Source organism: Tachysurus vachellii, chromosome 4 (genome assembly GCF_030014155.1).
Source record: "Tachysurus vachellii isolate PV-2020 chromosome 4, HZAU_Pvac_v1, whole genome shotgun sequence".
Lineage (NCBI taxonomy): Eukaryota > Metazoa > Chordata > Actinopteri > Siluriformes > Bagridae > Tachysurus > Tachysurus vachellii.
In genome coordinates, this window is record NC_083463.1 from 24,903,140 (window position 1) to 24,925,186 (window position 22,047).

The window sequence follows — 22,047 nt, forward strand, 5'->3', positions numbered from 1 at the left end:
ATTGTGCAAGAAAAAGTGCTTTTTGTGCCAGATCCAGCTGATTGTGGTCATTTTCTGATTTTATTGGTCATGGTAGGTTTATAACCTGATTGTGGTTATTTATTTAATTTTATTTAGCTTGTGGCAGTGAGTGCATTGAAACAGGTACGGATTAAAAAGCTTTTTTATACAGATATGGCTTAAAAAGACAATCTGACAATATTGTGATACAAGTACGGTTCTACAATGCAGGTGTTTTCTTATAGGTTCAAGCATGTACCATACCAAATCGTAGCGGGTACTGGCATGAACCTTGGTTAGTAGATATTCCTGATCAGCTTGATGGTGGCACTATAGCAAAGGTTTTTCCACCCACTTAGATTAGTACTCATTTGCATAATATGAAAAACCTTCCAAAAATTTTTAAATCTGAAACTTTGTTGCCACCCATGGTTGCAAGATTCTGTGTATGTATGCAAAGCTTAGACATTGACTTATAGGGCAAGTAGTACTTCAGATAACTGTTTGTCAGCAAGCATAACTCAAGGAACTTCAGTTCTTGATGTGGCATTGTTTGTACAAGATATTGGAGACAATCCTTTGACATTTCACAATTCTTTTGACACCCATTCTGCCGCAAGAAAGGTGCTCTTTTGGATTCAATTTGAGTTTTGCTTGGTGACATGGTTTAGTTGGTTTATTATCATGTTCGAGGTACAGTAACCATTAGAAGATCTCTGTAAATTGTGCCCATGAAGGGTAGCACATGGTCAGCAACAGTAAACAAATAGGTTGTGGGATTTAAATGATGATTGCTTGCTACTAACAGGCACAAAGTGTGGCAAGAAAATATTCACACACCCTCAAACCACCTCCACCAGCATGGACTGTTGACACAAGGCAGTTTTGTTCCATAGATTCATGATTTTGGCACCTTTCATCTGTGTGCCTCAGCAAAAAGCAAGATTTATCACTCAAGGCTTTTTCCAGTCTTCAACTGTCCTGTTTGGGTAAGCCTATTCCCACTGCAGCCGAAGGCGTTCTGTTCTTTGCTGACAGAAGCTTAACCCAACATGGTCATTTACTGCTTTAGCCCATTTGCCTCACGGTTTGGCATTTTGTGCTGTCTGAAATGCTATTCTGCTCACCACAATTGTAGAGTGGTTATATGAGTTATTATAGCCTTTTTGTTAGTTATAGCACATCTGGCCATTCTTTGTTGATCTCTCATCAACAGGCATTTCCATTCATAGAACTACCATTCAGTGGATGTTCTTTTGTATAATAGCACAATTCTTAGTAAATCTTAGATGCTGCTGCTTGTGAAAATTCCATGAGATCGTAAGTTAGAGATGTGCTTTGTTCCCCAGAATGGGGAACCTTTGTTCCCGATTCTGATGGTTAACATGAACATTAATTAAAGATGTTTTTTATGCCAAGAGACATGATCTGTGTTTTCACAACTTAACTGGAAACGCTTGATTAGGACTTGACATGAGGCTATGTTTTATTGTTTGTGGGTTGTGGTCATCTATAAGAGGGTTAGGTTCAAATACCTTTTCACATTAAAATTTCACATCACGCAAAAATGAATGGGGCATGAGCAGTTTTCACCTTCAACATATAAATCACTGGCATAACAAAGATTACAAAGACCTTTTTAGAACTTTTAAGGGTCTTTTTAATCTTTGTTATGCCATAACTGCCTAGCAGCATTTGTTATCATAACTGCCTAGCAGCATTTGTTATCATAACTGCCTAGCAGCATTTTAGGAACCACCTTTCACACCATGGTAACTGCTTAGCAACCACCTAAAAAACTATAGCAACACACTGGCAAGCACCTAGTTGGCAATATTTTTTTGTTTTCTATTATTTTTGTATCCTTTCATTTGCAAGTTTCTTCTCTTTAGATCCTTGTAAGCTCTGTGTACTTTTTCAGGAAAATACAAACCAAGTTATATATCTGCAACTTATGCAATTCTTAAACAGAAGTGTATAAATCTGTTTCAGAAAATAACCCAAGAGCACTGAAATATTTTAGGAATACATATTTCTCTTTTGTTTGGTCCCATTTGGACTTTAAAGGTTAAAATTTTTGGCAGTGCTTAAAAAAAATTTTATTTAATCTTGGACTCAATGTTTTTGCCCTTTTCTCGTGACAGCCCAAGTTACACCCATATGTACCTGGCAAACAAGGGAACATAACTGGCCATACTGTCTGTACACACTCTACCCTGTCAATCACAGTCGTCATATTAGCTAATTGCATGTGTCACTGAGTGCAGATTTCCTCATAGTCTGTGACTCAATGATCCACAGTTTAAATATGCTGTTGGATGGCTTTATACATTGTGGATGAAGCACATGCTAGCGCTCTCTCTCCTGGTTGGTATCTATGGTATGATGTGAATTCAAGAGCACTTAGAACCCATAAGAAGAGAGCATGAATTTCAAGTGAATCAGCAATGTGTTGTGTGTGTGTGTGTGTGTGTATGTATGTATATATATATATATATATATATATATATATATATATATATATATATATATATATATATATATATATATATATAAACACAATCAGCCTTTGAATCTTCCATATGACTCATTGTATTTTTTAGACCTGGCTAACCTGAGCCATTTAGAAAAAAATTACGAAAAAAGGCAAAAATCCTTTGCCTTTTGTGTGTAACCATCATGCCTTTTTTTGTGGTCTTGCTGTTTTCCCAGGTAAGTAAACCCCACCTCACTGCAAGAGGGCTTCTAATAGAGGCAAATGGGCAGTCCCTCCACCCCCATGTCAGTCCTCTTGGCCAAGATGATGAACAGTCAAACCCTGCTAAGAAGAAGAGGACTTCCAGTCCTGCTAAGGTACCTGACAGGCTTTTCCAGATATGTTCTTCCCTTTTTTATAAATAGCATTCTTAGCATTCTAAAATAGCATTCTTACCATGTGAGTGATTAAATTTGTCCTGTGTGATGGTGTATAAACATAATTAATAAAATAGCTGTAGAACATTTATATACAGGTTTTGAAATAAAATTTAACTTGTGTATTTTATGCAGAGTTTTGCAGAGTGGGTGAATAATCCAGCCAAGCAACAAACTCCAAACTTGCACCTATCAACACAGAAACTACATGTGAGCAGACCTGTTTGTTCCTTTTCCCAAGGCACTGGTCTGCTTGACAGAGAAGACTCTGTGAATTTTTTCCATTTGCACACATATATCCCTAAATGCCAAAACAGGACTCCGTGTCAGACTATGTGGGACATATTTTACCTAAAACTTAATATGATACTTAATATGAACTAATTTTCAGTCAGTGAGGTTGGCAGTAAATTATGGCTTTTGCTTTACTTTATTTAGCTGTAAGTGATAAAAATGCTTAGAAAGTAAATAAATCATTAGTTGGCATTATGCTAATGTTGCTTGATATGAAGCGCATATTCTCAATATAGCCTACATCTCATTATCAGAGTTGATGTAATTTCAGGATATTTGTGCTTGCTTTCTGAAACCTAGCAAGAAGATAAGCATCAGCAAAGGGATACAGCACAGAACTCCTTCTAACACATACCCATTTATTGCACTTGGCAGTTTATGATTGATGTTTGTATGACATTTTATGCCATTTCTCTTATCTGGAGTAATTTCTGGTCTAATCAGGTTAACTACAGGTGCATCTCAATAAATTAGAATGTCATGGAAAAGTTCATTTATTTCAGTAATTCAACTGAAATAGTGAACCTTGTGTATTATATGAATTCAGTACACACAGAATGAAGTAGTTTAAGTCTTTGGTACATTTAATTGTGATGATTTTGGCTCACATTTTACAAAAACCCACCAATTAAAAAAATTAGAATACTTCATAAGACCAATAAAAAACTTAACACTGGACTTCAAGCAACTTGGGCTGTGAGCTTCTCCACCCTTCCTCCAGACTGTAGGACCTTGGTTTCCAAATGAAACACAAAACTTGCTCTCATCTGAAAAGAGGACTTTGGACCACCTTGCAACAGTCCAGTTCTTTCTCCTTAGCCCAGCTAAGTGCCTCTGACGTTGTCTGTGGTTCAGGAGTGGCTTAGGAGTGGTTTAACGAGGAATACCACAAGTGTAGCCAAATTCCTTGACACGTCTGTGTGTGTAGGCTCTTGATGCCTTGACACCAGCCTCAGTCCATTCCTTGTGAAGTTCACCCAAATTCTTGAATCAATTTTGCTTGACAAGCCTCATAAGGCTGCGGTTCTCTCGGTTGGTTGTGCGTGCATCTTTTTCTTCCACACTTTATCCTTCCACTCAACTTTCTGTTAACATGCTTGGATACAGCTTGGATATGCTGCTGTGCGTCTTTTGACTGATTCAAGGAAACATAACCATATAACTCCAATTTTGACCTCAATTCACTGGCTGCCGGTGTATTATAGGGTTCAGGGTAAAGTGCTTTTATTTGTTTTTAAATCTTTAAATGGTTAGACCCTGACATACCTTACGGAACTGCTTCACCCCTACAGTCCTGCCCGTTTGCTTAGGTCAGCTGATCAATTGCTTCTTGACACCAAAATGTCAAAGAGGAAGCTTAGAGGAGACTGTGCCTTCTCTGTTGCTGCTCCTAGGCTATGGAACAACTTGCCTCTCTGTACATCAGACAGGCACCCACTGTTTCTTTATTTATAAACTGGTTGAAAACACATTTCTATTTCCTTGTTTTTGTTTAATTCTGAATTATTGCTGTTATTTAATTTTGTTATTATTTAATTATTTTATTATCTGTATTTTATGATGTACAGCACTTTGTGTTCAGCTTTGGCTGTTTTAAAAGTACTTTATAAATAAAGTATTATTATTATTATGTTGGCTTTGTAGAAGCCAACATTCTGATTTCCTTTATAAGCTTATTATTATTATTATTATTATTATTATTATTATTATTATTATTATTATTATTCTTAGCCACAAATTTATCAAGAGTAACTCGTCCTAGGGCTATTATTATAATTATAATCATACTCCAGCTTTCGAGCCACATGCACCAAATTCGGATATGTCGTAGACCCTGGTCTGAAGTTTGTTGCTACTACTTTTCTAAGCGATCGGAATTCCGGCATTCCCGGTACGGAAGCTCAAAGTGGCCTTTTTTCGTATCCACTTCCATTATAAATTTTGGAGGTTTATAACTCGGCAAGTTTTCGAGCGATTTACACCAAACTCGGACAGGTTCTTTAGGACGTTACTCCGGACAAAGTTCCGGACTCGGCGTTCCGACGGAACTTTCGGTTTTCCCGTAGTCGACGATGGAACGTCCCATAGACTTGAATGGGGAATTCCTAAAATTCCTCTAAGCTTTCACACACGCAGCGTGCGCAGAGCTCAGGCACGGCTTCTCTCCTGTGTTCTATGCAGTATAATAATAAGTAGAATCCCATAATGACTGCAGTATTGACATGAAATGTCCAAACCCTCAGTAGCCACTTTTTGCCAAAAGTATTGGCACCCCACCGGGTATACTGGTGACGTCACGTGTAGCCCCGCCCCCAGAATAAGCGAAATCAAAAATGAGCACAATATGGACATGTCATATATCAAAACACTCAGCCCAATGAGGGGAACTGCCCCACGTGTATTTTGGTCACGTCACGTGACGTCACGTGTATAGCCCCGCCCCCAAAATAAGCGAAATCAAAAATTTGCACAACACGGACATGTGACATATCAAAACACTCAGCCCAATGAGGGGAAGTGCCTCACGTGTGTTATGGTCACGTCACGTCACGTGTCGTCACGTCACGTCACGTGAAAATAAAAAATTTGCACAACATGGACATGTGACATATCAAAACACTCAACACAATGAGGGGAACTGCCCCACGTGTATTTTGGTAACGTCACGTGACGTCACGTGTAGCCCCGCCCCCAAAATAAGCGAAATCAAAAATTTGCACAACATGGACATGTGACATATCAAAACACTCAGCACAATGAGGGGAACTGCCCCACGTGTATTTTGGTCACGTGACGTAACGTGTAGCCCCGCCCCCAAAATAAGCGAAATCAAAAATTAGCACAACATGGACATGTGACATATCAAAACACTCAGCACAATGAGGGGAACTGCTCCACGTGTATTTTGGTCACGTCACTTGACGTCACGTGTAGCCCCGCCCCCAGAATAAGCGAAATCAAAAATTAGCACAACATGGACATGTCATATATCAAAATACTCAGCCCAATGAAGGGAAGTGCCTCACGTGTGTTATGGTCACGTCACGTCACGTGTCGTCACGTGTCATCACGTGAAAATAAAAAATTTGCACAACACGGACATGTGACATATCAAAACACTCAGCCCAATGAGGGGAAGTGCCTCACGTGTGTTATGGTCACGTCACGTCACGTGTCGTCACGTGTCATCACGTGAAAATAAAAAATTTGCACAACATGGACATGTGACATATCAAAACACTCAGCACAATGAGGGGAACTGCCTCATGGGTATTCGGATCATGTCACATGCTCATGTCCGCTCGCCTCCAAAAGTATTGGCACCCTAGCGGTCCAGTAGCTTTCACAATCTTTCTGTCCACTTGCCTCCAAAAGTAACACTAACCCTTATGTCCACTCGCCTCCAAAAAGCACCGGCCTTTGCGAATACTTGCACCGTCAAAGCCAACATCAAAGTTTGTCTCGACGAACTTTACAAATCTAGTTATTATTATTATTATTATTATTATTATTATTATTATTATTATTATTATTACTACAGCACTCTGAACAGCCAGCTTGTTGGCAATGAATGTTTGTAACACCATCCTTGTGAAGGATGTCAATGATTGTCTTCTGGACAACTGTCAGATCAGCAGGCTTCAATGATTGTGTAGTCTAGTGAACCAAACTGATAGACCATTTTGTTGGCTCAGGAAACCTTTGCAGGTGTTTTGAGTTGGTTAGCTGATTGGCATGTCACCATATTCAAATGTTTTGAGTTTTTTTGAGTTTTTGTTAAATGTGAGCCAAAATCATCTCAATTAAAGGTACCAAAGACTTAAATTACTTCAGTCTGTGTGTACTGAATTTATATTCTTTGAATTTATTTAGATTTTATTTATTTATTTATTTTTGGCAAACTGTTTCCTTTTGCCTCTCATAATTTTTGTTGTGGTAAATTTGAGTGTCATCACTTTGTGCCTTATTACTGCATTTAATTCCACTCTGGCCTTCTGACCCTGCTGTTTGTATGTGGTATTGGCCTTATATTTTCAATCTTGACGTCTTCTTTAAATGGTGAATTGTTGTACCTTTACCCCTGCCATGAAGAGGCTGTTGATATCATGCACATTGTCACATGTCATTCCTGATTTTTTTCCTTTGTCCTCTTTTGTTTTCATTTCTCAGTTTTTGGAGCAGCTGCGGGTTAACAGGGCAAGTCTGAAGCCAGTGCAGTTGCAGATGTTGGAACAGCTCGAAGCTCAGCTGTCAGCAATGCAGTTGCACCAGCAACAGGTTTACATATGCACTTTTCTGGAGTTTCCAACCAAAATAAATGCACTTTTGAGCATGCATCTTTTGTAAAAGTTTGCATTAATTATTAAGGGATCATATTGGAAGTTGCTATGTAAGCTTAAAAATACCAGCTTAATATTTCTATGAATATTAAGTCTTCTGTCCACGCTGTAAAGTCAAAGGGACATATTGGGCCTCATATTGATCCTGGAAAAGCATAGAAAATAAATGTAGCAAAATCTGGCAATGATAAAAATTAAAAAATCAAAAAATATACATTTCAGCGTTCCAGTGGTCCTGGATGCTAGTGTGTTTTTTATTTTAAAAATGTTTAAAGTTTACAAATCAAGTATATGCATGAAACTACCGATGTCTTTTTTTCACTACAGATTGCTTTGTTGTTTTTTAGAAATTTCACAAGTGCAGTGCTTCTCAGTTTTTCATTTTTGTCTCTTCAGTTATTTCAAATTGAATACTACTAAATAATAATACAGTTAGTCTTTTAATAATAATATAGTCAAATAGCCACTTATATTTTAATGCCAAAACTGTACATTTTATAATATCTATGATTATCAAATAAGGTTTCTAGGGATAATAATTTTCACCGTCTTTTAAATCATTAAAATTAGATTTATTTATTTTTTTTGAGTGTCTAAGTTTCACTTTAATGCTGTATCTCCAGGTTGCATTGTTTTCCAGCATTCAACCAGGTGCTGGTTGTTTTGTTATAAGGATTGTCTGTATAATCATTTGGGATTTTCATTGATATCAAGGATTAGTGGTTAAATGCAGAATAAGCACTATAAGGTGAACTAATTGGATTTAAATGGGATCCTAAGTTTTCTTTTTCTTCAATAGGTCCTACCTATTTGAAATATTTTAACCGTATTTCACACATACAAATTAGTAACAAGGACAAATCTTGGTATTAGCACTGAATTTATTGTGCAGTAGTTCATATCTTTATGGGCAGATTCTTTATATTCTCTGTATATGTTTGGTTTACCTGTAAAGATGGGACAGAATGCAGCTGGGCAGATGCAGCCCCCACTCTCCAATGGCCCCACACCTGCTCCTTCACTGTCCCAATCCTGCAGCCCTGTACATCGCCACCCCTGCACTTCTCAGCCACTGGCCAATGGGCCAATACCTACTAGCCCCCAACCCCACTCTGTTGGCAATAATCACACACCACGACCAGGAACCAATGGAGATGTGCCTTACCTGCACTCAAATGTACTACCTCACAATTGCACAAGCCTGGGTGATGCGTGGAACAGCCAGCATCGTAATACCACTCAGGTTTGTGTGGAGAGATTGCTGCCCTACTGCAGTTGAAAAGTCCTTCATTTACAACCCCTGGCAAAAATTATGAAATCGCCACACTTGGAGCATGTTCATCCAACAAATCACAAACAAATGACACAATTCATACCAGATCAAGTACAGGGAACAATTATGTAATCATTCAATGTTGAGGAAACAAAATAGAATTAAAATTATTAATAATCATTATTAATAATAGATTATTAGAAATTTGTTGCTCCACCTTGAGCTTTAATGGCCTGATTCCTTTGATGCATGGATTTCATTAATGAAAAATAATATTCTCCATCAAGCTGGTTCCAGTTATTTTAAATAGTTTGACAGATCAGCTTTGCAGGATAAAGCCTTGTCATCGAATTTATATGCCTTTCATGAAGAAAACCTTTAAGTCTTGCACTGTGGCATGATGCGTTATCATCCTTAAAAATGACTGTCACTAAGCTAATTTCCATTGACAAAATGTGAAAAGTTTCTATAATATACACTTGTGCACTGATTATTAAGGTATTGATTGCCATCCCGTTGATTTATCCCTGAACATCACATTCATCCACACTCCATGATTGCTTCTCTTTAGCTCTTTAGACAACTATTTTCTTCTGTTCAGGTATTGGCTTCTATATCTTATTTATGCAACCAAAATTTTACAGTTCTGTCAAAAACACTGACTTCTGTTTCCAGTAACATAGGTTTTTTTTTGTGTGTGCTTTTTTGTTTTTTCTCTCCATTTTCTTTTTCCAAGTGGTTAAGGCCCTGGATTGTTGATTGAGGAAAAGAGGTTTGAGCCCCAACACTGCCAAGCTGCCACTGTTGGGCCCTTAATCAAGGCCCTTAACCCTTCCTGCTCCAGGGCCATTTTATCATAGCTGCCCCTGCGCTCTGACCCCATACGCCTTAGTTTGGATACGCATAGAAAAGAATTCCACCTTGCTCTAATGTATATGTGGCAATAATAAAGGCTTCCATGCACCCAATTCATTCGTTCATTCATTTCTTTGTATTTTAAGGCATACTTCTTTGGATTTTCTATCCTGACACTTTGATGTCTTTCTTTGGTCTACTCATATGTTCTCCTTTTATAACGATCCCATTGTTTATTTTGTAGTATTGTTTATACTAATGAAGTTAGACACAGCTGACTAGGAACAGAGATGCTCCATGTTGGAGTGTTCTTTCTGTTGTTTCAATTGGCAAATCTTCTGTTGGGGCAATTTTCCTTTCATTTAGCACCAAGCTTGGTGGTTCCATAATTTTTTGCCAGGGGTTGTAGAACTATGACTAGTATTGCTGATTTTCATTTTCTATTTTAGCCAAATAAACTATCACCACTCTTTCTGTTTTGCAGGGGCTTCAAAAATGCCCAGGTTCTCATTGGGCAGGTCCCAATGATGAAATGGCGAACACTTCCAGTGGCTGGGCTGATGGTGGAACTCACTATCAGGGTGGACATACCACTGCGGTCCCTAGCAACTGTTCTGAGCCAGCTGTTAATCACCTGCCCACTCAGCCCCCCTCCTCTGCTTCTTTATTAACTGCTTCCACGCACACAGCTACCTCAGGCATTCCCCTGACCAAAGAGAGCGCGCATGTGCAAGGCAGCTGTGCCATTGCGGCCAACCACCGCAGCCCTAGGCACACAGCTGGCTCGCCAGCAACCCTCACCTCAGGCAATCCACAACTCTGTGCTCCAGTGAGGGTCAAGGAGAGCCTGGCAGCAGGCTCCAGGCTTAACCATGTGCACCTGAGTGCCATCTCTGCTGCCTCTTCACCCACCTTAGCGTTGTCTGCTATTTCATCTTCACCCCGCACCAATGAGCCCACAGGTAGCTTTACCAAGCCTGACTCAGCTGCAGTAAATGGCATGGCACGAGGGGCATTTTCTGAGGATTCTCAGAGCCCACTTAAGATTGAGCCGTCCGAGGCATGTCCCAAACCTGGCCCACTCCTCAGAGGTGTGCACTCATCTTCCACAGTATCTATCTATCCAACAACTTCAGACATCCTCAAAGTATGCAGGTAGGTAGGATATTTATATGCTTATATGAGCAGATCTTCTTACTGGCAGGTTGTAATTACGATTTTATATTTGCTATTTATTTCTTTGCTTTTGGGCTCTGGAACACCATAATGAAAAATCAGTCTTGAGATGAGAGGCTTGTGAGATTGGCAGGGTGCCATCGACATTTTGCCTATTACTGATTAAGAGTTTTATTGATCGTAGCTTAAAAATGGGGTAGGCTACTGATGGAGGAAAGGAAGTTTTCATGGTCAGATGCACATACATGCCTTTTTATCAACCCATTCCACATTTACTCTCCCTAAATAACTATAACATTAGTGAGGTTAGGTACTGATGTTGGGCAAGCAGTCCTGGGTTGCAGTCGGCATTCCAGTTCATCCCAAAGGTGTTAAGTGCGGGTGTGTAGTGAGGTAAAAACTTTTTTACTGTGATGTTCAGGTGTCCACCTAGGTGTCATAGTGCAAGGTAAATACCTTGTGCACTGTAAATAATAATGGTAAATAACATTAGGCAAATAAAGGTGTTAGTACTACCTTAATACTAACATTATATTGCTAACAGTAATACTAACACAAGGTATTTATATTTACCTAATGTAAATAATGCATTTATATATAAATATTGTCTTATATATCTGTAATATACACTCACTGTTAACTTTATATTTTATATTTTACTTTATTTTATATTTTACTTTATATCTGTGAAATTCACAGGTGATCAGCAGTTTATGAAACATTTTAAACAGCCCTTCAGGTCCACGCCTTTATTAAAGTCACTTAGTTATACATTTTTTTATTTCTTCATTTTTGTGTAAGTTATCTAAAGCTCTTGACCTAAAATAAAATTTTATAATTAAGCAGATTCCTTGGAAAGAATGGTCTTTCAAGCAACAGCAGCCTGCTGGACAAGTGCCCTCCACCGCGCCTTCCTCCACCTCCATCACCTCCTCTGCCAAAGGACAAGCTCAACCCCCCCACACCCAGTATTTACGTGAGTACACTACCACATAGTTATGTTTTGCTTGAAACAATTTATTTATGTAATCTCTTCTTGTAATCTTTGCAGTTGGAGAATAAGAGAGATGCATTCTTTCCCCCACTGCACCAGTTCTGCACCAATCCATCTAACCCAGTCACTGTTATCCGTGGCTTGGCAGGAGCTCTCAAACTAGGTAAGAGTTTTACCTAGGTAAGAGTTTTACCAAACTAGGTAAGAGAGGTATGTTTGTGTTTGTCTGTATGATTGTGTGTCTAATGATATTTCAGTTTAACATGCTACTTATGTTTTACAAAGAAACAGCTAATTGCTTGCAAAAAATGGTACACAAATTAGAATGAGAAAAAAGGGAAAAAAATCTAGTAATTTTACAGAAAAAGAGGCACCACATTTTGCCAATGTTCCAATAAACCATCTATTAGCCCAGCTCCTAGTGTTCATTTACGGTGAGATGTGGAAGATATACTCATCAACCCATTAATCAAACCCTTGTGCCCTGTGGATGTGAGCATTGTTGTCCTGGTAGACACCACTGTCAAAAGGCTAATGTTTATTATAGCATAAAGGTGATCAAGATTTTGGGAATCCACTGAGGAAATTACTTTCGTTACTATCATGTAATACAGCTGCCTGAATATTTAGGTTTATCCTCTATTCTGTCACCCATCAGCATAACATATTTAAATTGACATGAATATAATGGCAGGATTATTGCCTCAGTAAATATACCCACACTAGTTCAGAATTTTCTACAAATGTTTAAACAGTAAGGTCCTGCATTTGCAAGTCTATAGTTCTTGTCTCTATGCAGATTTTTGATATTGAGTTATGATGAGCTGTGGTGTTTTATGCAGGTAGATTATTATACATTGCATCTGTTACAGGCCTATATACTGATGTTTTCTGTGATCTTCTCCCTCTCTTCAATCATCTCTTTAGACTTAGGTCTGTTTTCTACTAAGACTTTAGTGGAGGCGAACCCAGAGCACCTGGTAGCGGTACGGACACAGCTGTGTCAGCCAGCTGATGAAAACTGGGATGTCACTGGCACCAAAAAGCAGTGGCGATGTGAGAGCACCCAGTCCCTTACAACCATTGCCAAGTATGCCCAGTATCAGGCTGCATCCTTCCAAGAGTCACTACGGGTAAGGCAAATAGCAACAAGCATGCATAAATGCCTGCTTGCATAAATACTAAATGCTTGCAATATTTCTCAAACCCAGCATTTTGCGTCTTTTATTCTAATCATGTAGTGTTACTTTATGTATTTGTGTTAAGAAAAAAAAATGTACAGGCATTTAGTGGGAAACTGGGCAAAACTTGTTCAGGTGTTGTCCGATGATGCCACAGGTTTGGATTGCTTTTTGCTTTTTTAATTTTGAAGCATGATTATTGCCCTAGGTAAATTCCCATGTAATTCAGTCTGGGTGTGTGTTAGCTGTTTTAAACAATGGCAAAAATCCAGGTAAGGTCTTTGGTGGTTGTGGTTTATAGTTTTTTTGTACAATATTTAGATGGGCATGATACGACATCGGTTTTTATACTGAAAATTAATATCTTCACATTGTTTGCTATAAAATCTGATATGCTTTTAATAGCTTTTTTTTACTTTTACTGAAATACCGAAAAATTCAGTATTGTGAATATAGTACTTTCTGAAAGTAGTAATAAAGGCCTTTTTTCCAATACAAAAAAGATGAAGGTGTTTAGGTTTGATATAAGAGAAAAGATGAATATGAAAAGATGGATGTTAATTTTAGCATTAATTTCCTGATATTTCGTCTACATGTGTTAAACAACTTGTAACATGGCATCTTTTGTTTAAACCCACCCACTGTTAATGATCAAAAATACTAGAATATGTGACTGACAGGAGTTTCTTGAAATCCTGCATAAAATGTTAACTATTGGAGAAATGCAAGGCATTTTCTGGCTGAGGTAGAAGGGGTCAGTTAGAGCCAGTGTATAAGCATTGGGAATTGTCAATAAAAGAACAAAGTGATATATTAACTAAAAAAAAACAATGAATGTTTTTACAGCAGTTATTAATGTTTATATATATATTGTTCAAAAGTTTGATGCACAATGTTGTTTGTGGTATTATACCATACCCGCTTCCTGTTCAAGTTTTTAAATGTTACTTTAATATCATCTACATTTCAGTGCTAAAATGTGTGCTACATATCCTAAAGTTCGGACAGGCCTATGGGAGTAGCCATCCACCAACATCATCCTAATTAAGTTAATTAAAAATTGTGCATTTTTAATTACATGATTGAATACGTTCTTGCAATATCACTGTGCATAAAGTCCCTCCCACTATTGCTTTGAATGTGCTCAACAATTGACCAGAAACGTCCAAGAAACAAAGACTTAAACTGATTTCTTTTAACAAATAGATTTTGTTTGGAAAAACAAAAGAATTGGCTTTGTTATTCAAATACTTTCAGAGGAACTGTATAATAAATGAAATAAGTACAAAGATAATAAAATCTATCCTAAAAGTCTCCTCATATTTTTCATCCAATAGCCAAGCCACCTTTTTTTTTGCTGGGATCCCCATGACACTTGGTATTGAATCTTTCCCTTCTGAGGTTAAAATTGTGTTAAATCTTTTTCTGCATTTTTCTTCTGTTTCTATATTTTAGGAGGAAAATGAAAAAAAAGGCCAAAAGGAACTTTCAGACTTTGAAATGTCAACATCAGCAAAGTATGATTATTAATTCTTTAATGTATTGCTTTTTTATTCACTAGTGTTGTTTTTACTGTATGTCTATCAAATGTTTCTGCTTTTCTCACTAGAGTTACAAGAAGACATAAGGGTCCCTTCAAGCAAATTAAATTTGGGACGAATATTGATGTTTCAGATGAGAAAAAGTATGTGGATCAATATATCCAAACTGTAAATATTTTTGTAGTTTGGGTGGATACCTGAAGTTTCCACAGTATGCATGGAAGCACTTAGATACAGACATTTATGCTCCCCTGCAGGTGGAAGTTTCAGCTACAGGAATTGAGCAAGCTACCTGCATTTGCCCGGGTAGTGTCTGCAGGGAACCTACTCAGCCATGTGGGCCACACCATCCTTGGCATGAACACTGTTCAACTCTTCATGAAGGTTCCTGGATGTAGAACACCTGGTTAGTAACATGATATTTAGGTACATATAAATGTTTATTTGTACCTACTGCACCTTGGATGCATTTTCAATTGTGACTAATTTAGCTTTTATTACATCTGAAGTTTTCATGTAAAAAATAAAGGCTTCTCTGTTTGGTTTTAAGAAATAATAATTAAACATCAATGCATCCTCAGGTCATCAAGAACATAACAATTTCTGCTCTGTCAACATCAACATTGGGCCAGGTGACTGTGAGTGGTTTGCAGTGCCTGAGCCATACTGGGGGGTAATGAGTGAGTTCTGTGAAAAAAACAACGTCAACTTCCTGATGGGTTCATGGTGGCCGAACCTGGAAGATATGTATGAGGCCAATGTTCCTGTGTACCGGTTTATCCAGCGCCCTGGAGACCTGGTTTGGCTCAACACAGGAACAGTGCATTGGGTTCAGGCCATTGGCTGGTGTAATAACATCTCCTGGAATGTGGGCCCTCTGACTGGTATGTATGGTTGGGGGTTATATTTTGCTCAATTAATTGAATGTATTTTTGCTTTGTAGTATAAATGTGCATCTTTATCCTTGAATGGGATGAAAACTTTATGGTATAACCTCCATAGCTGTGCTTAATGCATATCAAGTTGTTACAAGTGAGACAACTTGGTAAGTGGTCTTTAAGCCCTGGTACTGACATCAATTTACCGCCAAGCTGCACTTGAGCCTTTAGCCTTCTCTGCTCCAGAAGTGTTATAATAATGGCAAAGCTGAGATATGCAAATACCCAGTTTGTAAATGTAAATTTGACTAATAAAGGCTTCTTCTAGCCATAGTGTTCATCTATCATATTTGTTCTTCACAGCACATCAGTACAAACTGGCTGTGGAAAGGTACGAGTGGAACAAACTCCAGACTGTCAAATCAGCAGTTCCTATGGTGCATCTCTCCTGGAACATGGCAAGGAACATCAAAGTGTCTGACCATAAGCTCTTTGAGATGATCAAGTGAGTTTATTTTAAAACTTTTGCATTTTTGGTCATTGCCTTGCTGCTTGATGAGGTGTCTCCAAATTAGAGCCATTTCTCTCTAAATGGGCAGGCAGGATTTCTGTAAAGTTCTGAATATTAATTTTGCTGCTACCACCACAAGCTACAATATAAATAATGATAAGTGATAGTGTTTTAGATACAACCATGAAAGCCCAAACCATAACTGTACCTCTAGCACAACTGAGTGATGTGCTTATATGTTTTGGATCATGAGAAGATGTCTTCTTTGATTAGACCAGAGAAGAGATCAATGTTGCTTCCAAAATGTTGTGGCTCATTTCTGTATTTCTTTATGCATTCCAAACTAGCCTTCCTGTTCTTATTCCTGTCCTACTTTGCATCTTGTGGTATGGCACATAAGAGGCTGCTGGTGATGTCACAGACTTGTTTTTGGGCACCAGTGCAGCAAATGCAAGAAGCCATTTGTACCATTCATGACACGCTGTAGTGGCTGGAAGGTTGAGATAATAGAAGATAATAAGAATGGAACCCTCTATATCTTCTGAAAAACCAAGAATGCATATATTGTGCTGATGACTACAATTTGCTATAACAACCTCACCCTTTGCCTCAGCCTGTGATCATTTAATAAGAAACAAACTGGTGGAATTTCATCTAATTGTATGTAATAGCATGTAAATGTGTAACACGTGATGACATGAAGGGTCATCTGTCAGCCATGAAAATGGAATATGTGCTTTTATAACCTGTTATGCACACAAGTAAGACATTAAGTGAACGTGCAAACTGTTCTCTACACTGTTGAAAACGACTGCCTAACTAGATTACATATGCTCACCTTTACCACTTTATTAGGAACACCTGTATACCTGCAAACTTTTGCAATTTACTAATTAGCCAATTGTTTGGCAGCAGTACAATGCAAAACAGCAGGCAAATATAGCCAATATCTTCTGGTACAGTTCACGTCAATCATCAGAATAAAGAAAACATGTAATCTCACTGAATTTTATAGTGAAATGTTGGTGGGATGAATAGAAGTATTAATATGATAGGTATTTTAGGTATTATTGATGATCTGATATTTTCACATTGGAAAAGGTAGGAGACTGTTTATATATCTTGAGTGAGGTATGTCTCTTCAGATCAGTGGTTAGAATTCCATTCACAAACTATACCCTTCTTTTCGAGTTTGTCTGAATTGTCCTTGTGCTTTCAGATTTGTTATTTTGTTTTTGGATTTATTATTTTGTTTTGCACTTCTCAACCACCATATTAGAGTTTACACAAAAGTGTTTGTTATGGGTCTGCAGTCTGAAACATTTTCTGACTGTACCTTTAAAGATTGGGTGTGAGTCACCCTGCAAGCTGAACAGGAGTCTGGTGTGTTATGTATAATGTTGTTTTTAAGCAGTTGCTACTTAAAACCCTCTCTGGAAGAGTTTTTGGAAGAGAACTGATGAAAACTTATTTTATAGGGAGAACAACACTTTTTACACTTTTTAATAGCTAGTTGATTTTCCTTTGGCAGCAAAAACAAGCGTTTTCTGTAGCTGCAGATTAGACCTGCTCAACACTCACGGGGAATGTTGAAACACTTTTTCTTACAGAACTATATCAGCTCATCCATATTTTCAGGATGTCCCGTGGTAACAGCTCTCATGAGGTGACACTGCAGCATCTCTAAGGGGTTAATGTATGGGCTTTTACTGAGCCACTCCAAAAGGCAGATTTAATTTTTATAAACCATTCTGTGGTGTATTTACGGTGATGTATAGGTTCATTGTCATCACCCAACTTGTACTAAGCATCAGCCACCCTGATATTTCCTATACTGGGAAGTGGTCCTTAAGACTGAAGAAGGAAACTAGCTACCCAAATTATGTTGCTCTTTCCAGCATACTTAACCAGTGTGATGATGGTTTCATATTGCTATGCAGTGTCCTTTTTTACACCAGCTAAAATGCTGTGTGCTTCCCAGACAAATGAACCTTAGTTTCATTAGTCCACAAAACAATTTACCAGGGCCGTTGTGAAGTGTCAAGATGGCCTTTGGCAAACCTCAGGCAATATAGTATTCTAGTTTTATACAACTTATTCTAGAATTTTTACAAGGAGTTATATTATGGAGCATACATTTGAAATTGTGCTGAAGAAATTGCATACATTTAATGTCCAACATTTCTTTGCAAATTGCTTTTAATGTGACAGCCAAGTCATCTTGTGTACATTTTGTGTACACCTATTTCTTGAACAAGCTACAGAAAGTAGCTGTGTTTTTGAAGCAGTCTGAACATGGGCCTTTGTTTCCAGGTTTTGTTTGCTGCGGACACTCAGACAGTGTCAGAAGGTAAAGGAGGTGCTGATAACAGCAGGAAAGGAAACGATATGGCATGGAAGGACTAGGGAGGAGCCTGCACGCTACTGCAAAATCTGTGAGGTGGGTTTGATTCAAGTTTATTTTTGTAAGGGGCCCAAGTATCAAAGCACTTTTTTGATGATAATGTTAATGGTGATGATAATCAATTTCGGTAGTATTATTGTTAGGGGATGTAATACATTGAGCACACGGACATGTTGCATACCAAATTGCAAGTCCTACAGATGTAAGATAGGCAGTTATCTAATCACCCAGTCACGTGGCAGCGAGTGTGAGTTAATGGTCACCTTAAAAATAAAAATGGGGGAATGTTATTTCTGTGACTGGTTATTGCGGCCAAACACCAGAGTGTGAAAAATGTGTGATTTCTGTGACTTAAACTGTGGGATACAGTAGCATTATATTGTAAAATATTTATAAACTACTAATCACATTGGGCTCAAGAGTTGACACGTATGCAAAGTTTGGGTCATGGTCATACAAAGGGGTAATGCTAAGGTCAGATAACTTTCTCAAGAATCAGTCCTTTCAAGCTGTGTTAGTGAATTTTAATGATGACCTAATTACTGAAAACACATGGCCGACAATCAGTTTCAGATGCTGTTTGATAGGCTTAACCGTGAGCTATTGTCATAAATCCTGAATGTTGTGAAACTGAAAATGTTAGTTTTGTGCAAAATTACAAAATCCATATCAGTATGCAATTGCACCAAAGCAGTACGGTTCCACTTTTACAAGATCACATACTATCTCACCCAGCTGCAGGCATGCTTTCATTAATGCCTTTTCACCACTGTGACTTAAATGCAAGATGCAGACTGCTACAAACACCCGTTGTTTTTGGTCCTGTTATAATATGCAAATATACTGACCTAAGATAGTACAGGCAAATGCAGTATTTTGTCAGAGGAGGCACTGATGGATTGTTTCAGGACAACTGAGTTGAAGCTGCTACAGGAAGCTCATGGAGAAGGCATTGATGGGTTCACCCCCCGTCACCCAGTGTGTAACTGATTACATCAGGTTCTGTGATGAGTGTTGTCCCCGCTAAGAAGTTCTGCTACTTCTCCAGCAACATCCCTTTGATCTACAGGGACATAAATGCTTACTTGGCATGGAAAGGTCAGAAGGAGCATTGGGGGGGACGTTGAGTCGTACCAATGAAACCAATTTTCATTAGGTTTTCAATAGGTTTAACAAATAGGACTAACAACCTCAGGCTAAACTTTCATCAACCTCCTCAAGTGCATTTAACACATTCTAGCCACTGTAGCTAGCAGAAAAGCGGTAAATCTGTAATGAATGTGGACCAGGGCCTTATGGTCTGGGTTACAGACTACTTCAACAACTTACTGCAGTAAGTCAAGCTGAATGGCTGCTTGTCAGTCGTGGAATGCCAGAGAACTGTATTGTCACCGTTTTCTCTCACCCCCTACAGTTCTGACTTTGTAGACTGCTATAGATATTGTACCACTTTCTAATGGCCACCATTATCTTCTTTGCAGTGATGTGCTGGGGAGTTGGCATTAGGTCTGGTGGGGCAAACAAACTGTGACCGTAATGAAGATTAGTGGGAAGCCAAAGGCTATTATGGATAATCATTTTCATTTTGTCTATGCAGGGCTGAGGTGGGTTAGGATCAGGTTTAGCCACATATTCATCATTCATCATCTCACCTTAAAATGTCTGGTGGACTCTTGTTAAATGTGAGCCAAAATGATCACAATTAAAAGTACCAAAGACTTAAACTACTTCAGTTTATGTGTACTGAATTTATGTAATACACAAGTTTAACTATTTGAGTTGAATTACTGAAATAAATTAACTTTTCCTTGACATTCTTATTTATTGGGATGCACCTGTATATTTATAAAGGTGCTGTTCACCAGATGTCAGTACCAACCCAAGTAATCATACATACAAAGAAAACAAAAATAAGTTCAGATCAGTTATGTGTAATAAAATCGAATGATGCAGGGAAAAATATTGAACATGGTTACTGAAATTTATTTAATACTTTGTACAAAAGCCTTTGTTGGTATTGACAGCTTCAAGACGCCTCCTGTATGTAGAAACTAGTCGCATGCATTGCTCAGGTGTGATTTTGGCTCCACACATTCTTTAAATCTTGAAGGTTCTGTGGGCCTCTTCTATGAACTCTAATCTTTATTTCTTTCCATCGATTTTCTATGGGATTCAAGTCAGGTGTTTGGTTGGGCCATTCTAGCAACTCTATTTTCTTTCTCTGAAACCAATTGAGGAGAAGAAATAAAAAGCAGGAACTGCCATAGATAAAATGGACGTGTTTGTGCAAGTCCATAAGGAAAATAAATTTAAATTTGATGCCTTTTCTCAAGATTCTGTTAAAGGTAGGGTCTCCGTTGTTTGAAAGTTGACATTTGAAATCACCAAAACAAACACGCCCCTAACCCAAATTGGTCCCACCCCTGTATTGATAGCTCCGCCCACACATACGTACATAACCCAGGCAACTAATGGAAAGAAATTTGTCTTTATCAATGCTGAAGGGAAGAACAATACGATTGCAGATAAACAAACAAGCAAAAATGACACACAAGCATAATCATGCAAAGGACAGCATATATTAGTTCTGTGAAACAAAGCAAAACCAACGTTAGTTGCCCGCATATTCACAGATTCGAGTTTCCCGAGTCAACAACTCCTGAGCTAAACGCTGTTACTAGCAAAACGTGGTTGTAGCTGCCTCTCTACATTACTACGATAGAAAACAGGTGTTATTTGTGTCATAACAGCTTCTAGCTCAGGAGTTATTGACTCAGGAAATTTGAATCTGTGAATGTGCGGCCAACTTCCCGCTCCTTCATTTCTCTCCAGCGCTGATCCTATATTAACACGGGTCCTGCTTCTTGCCTTATCGTAAGTCTTTCTTCGCTTTCTTTCTGTTTTTATCCCCCATGTCAATGTTAAAACCACTTTCTGCTAATGTTACACATGTGCACTGAACACTCTCTCCGCCCATATTGACAAGACACGCCCCTTTCTGCTCATTGGCTACACGTTAGTTTTTTATTTGTTTTGTTTATCGGCCCGACTCAGTTTTCTGAAGCATTTCTCAAACAACGGAGACCCTACCTTTAAGTTCTCATATAATAGCCGGTCACTATCCTCTCCACAGTGCAATGTGGACATATCCACTCTCCATTAGGAATTTCAGACAAGGGTGGGTTAAGGCAGTCCCTTGGCTGTGTGATAGGGCTCATTTTTATCAAGAATGTCTCGGTACATTTTTCCATTCATCCTTCCTTTATTATATAAAGTTTGCCTATGCTGAAAAACAGCCCCACACCTTGATGTTCCTAGCTCCAAACTTTACTGTTGGTACAGTATGGTGATTTTGGGGTGATGTACAGTGCCATTTGACCTCCAAATATGGTGTGTATTATGCCATCCACAGAGTTCAATTTTGGATTCATCTGACCATCTGATTCTCCCGGTTGGGCATCAGTTGGGACTGAACCAACTGATATTAATTTCAGGGCAAGGGGAAAGATTGCATTCTAAATATTGATAGATTTCAGCTATTCTATTGCCTTTCCATGTCTTTTTGCACCTCCCTTTATTCCATTTTATTACACATAATTTCTGTGTCAAAATTTAATGTAAACAGCTTTAGAAATATATTTACTAAAAAATGGTGACTTGTTCAATACCTATTTTACCCACTGTATA

The 22,047-nt window shown here is 38.3% G+C and overlaps 1 protein-coding gene across 6 annotated transcripts in view; it reads left to right on the forward strand.

Moving 5' to 3' along the window:
• LOC132844739 (lysine-specific demethylase 6A-like) overlaps window positions 1-22,047 on the forward strand; it is an 80,999-nt gene that overhangs the window by 55,248 nt on the left and 3,704 nt on the right. For 3 of the 6 annotated variants that reach the window (XM_060868503.1, XM_060868505.1, XM_060868507.1), the window contains 14 exons: window positions 2,713-2,853; window positions 3,049-3,123; window positions 7,378-7,485; window positions 8,503-8,790; window positions 10,160-10,830; window positions 11,695-11,827; window positions 11,903-12,008; window positions 12,773-12,978; window positions 14,482-14,543; window positions 14,636-14,710; window positions 14,825-14,973; window positions 15,149-15,451; window positions 15,809-15,950; window positions 18,270-18,396. In XM_060868503.1, coding sequence (XP_060724486.1) covers window positions 2,713-2,853; window positions 3,049-3,123; window positions 7,378-7,485; window positions 8,503-8,790; window positions 10,160-10,830; window positions 11,695-11,827; window positions 11,903-12,008; window positions 12,773-12,978; window positions 14,482-14,543; window positions 14,636-14,710; window positions 14,825-14,973; window positions 15,149-15,451; window positions 15,809-15,950; window positions 18,270-18,396 — 2,586 coding nt within the window. Of the gene's footprint in view, window positions 1-2,712; window positions 2,854-3,048; window positions 3,124-7,377; window positions 7,486-8,502; window positions 8,791-10,159; window positions 10,831-11,694; window positions 11,828-11,902; window positions 12,009-12,772; window positions 12,979-14,481; window positions 14,544-14,635; window positions 14,711-14,824; window positions 14,994-15,148; window positions 15,452-15,808; window positions 15,951-18,269; window positions 18,397-22,047 lie in introns of those variants that run through there. The other 3 variants (XM_060868504.1, XM_060868506.1, XM_060868508.1) reach the window with 3 other exon arrangements.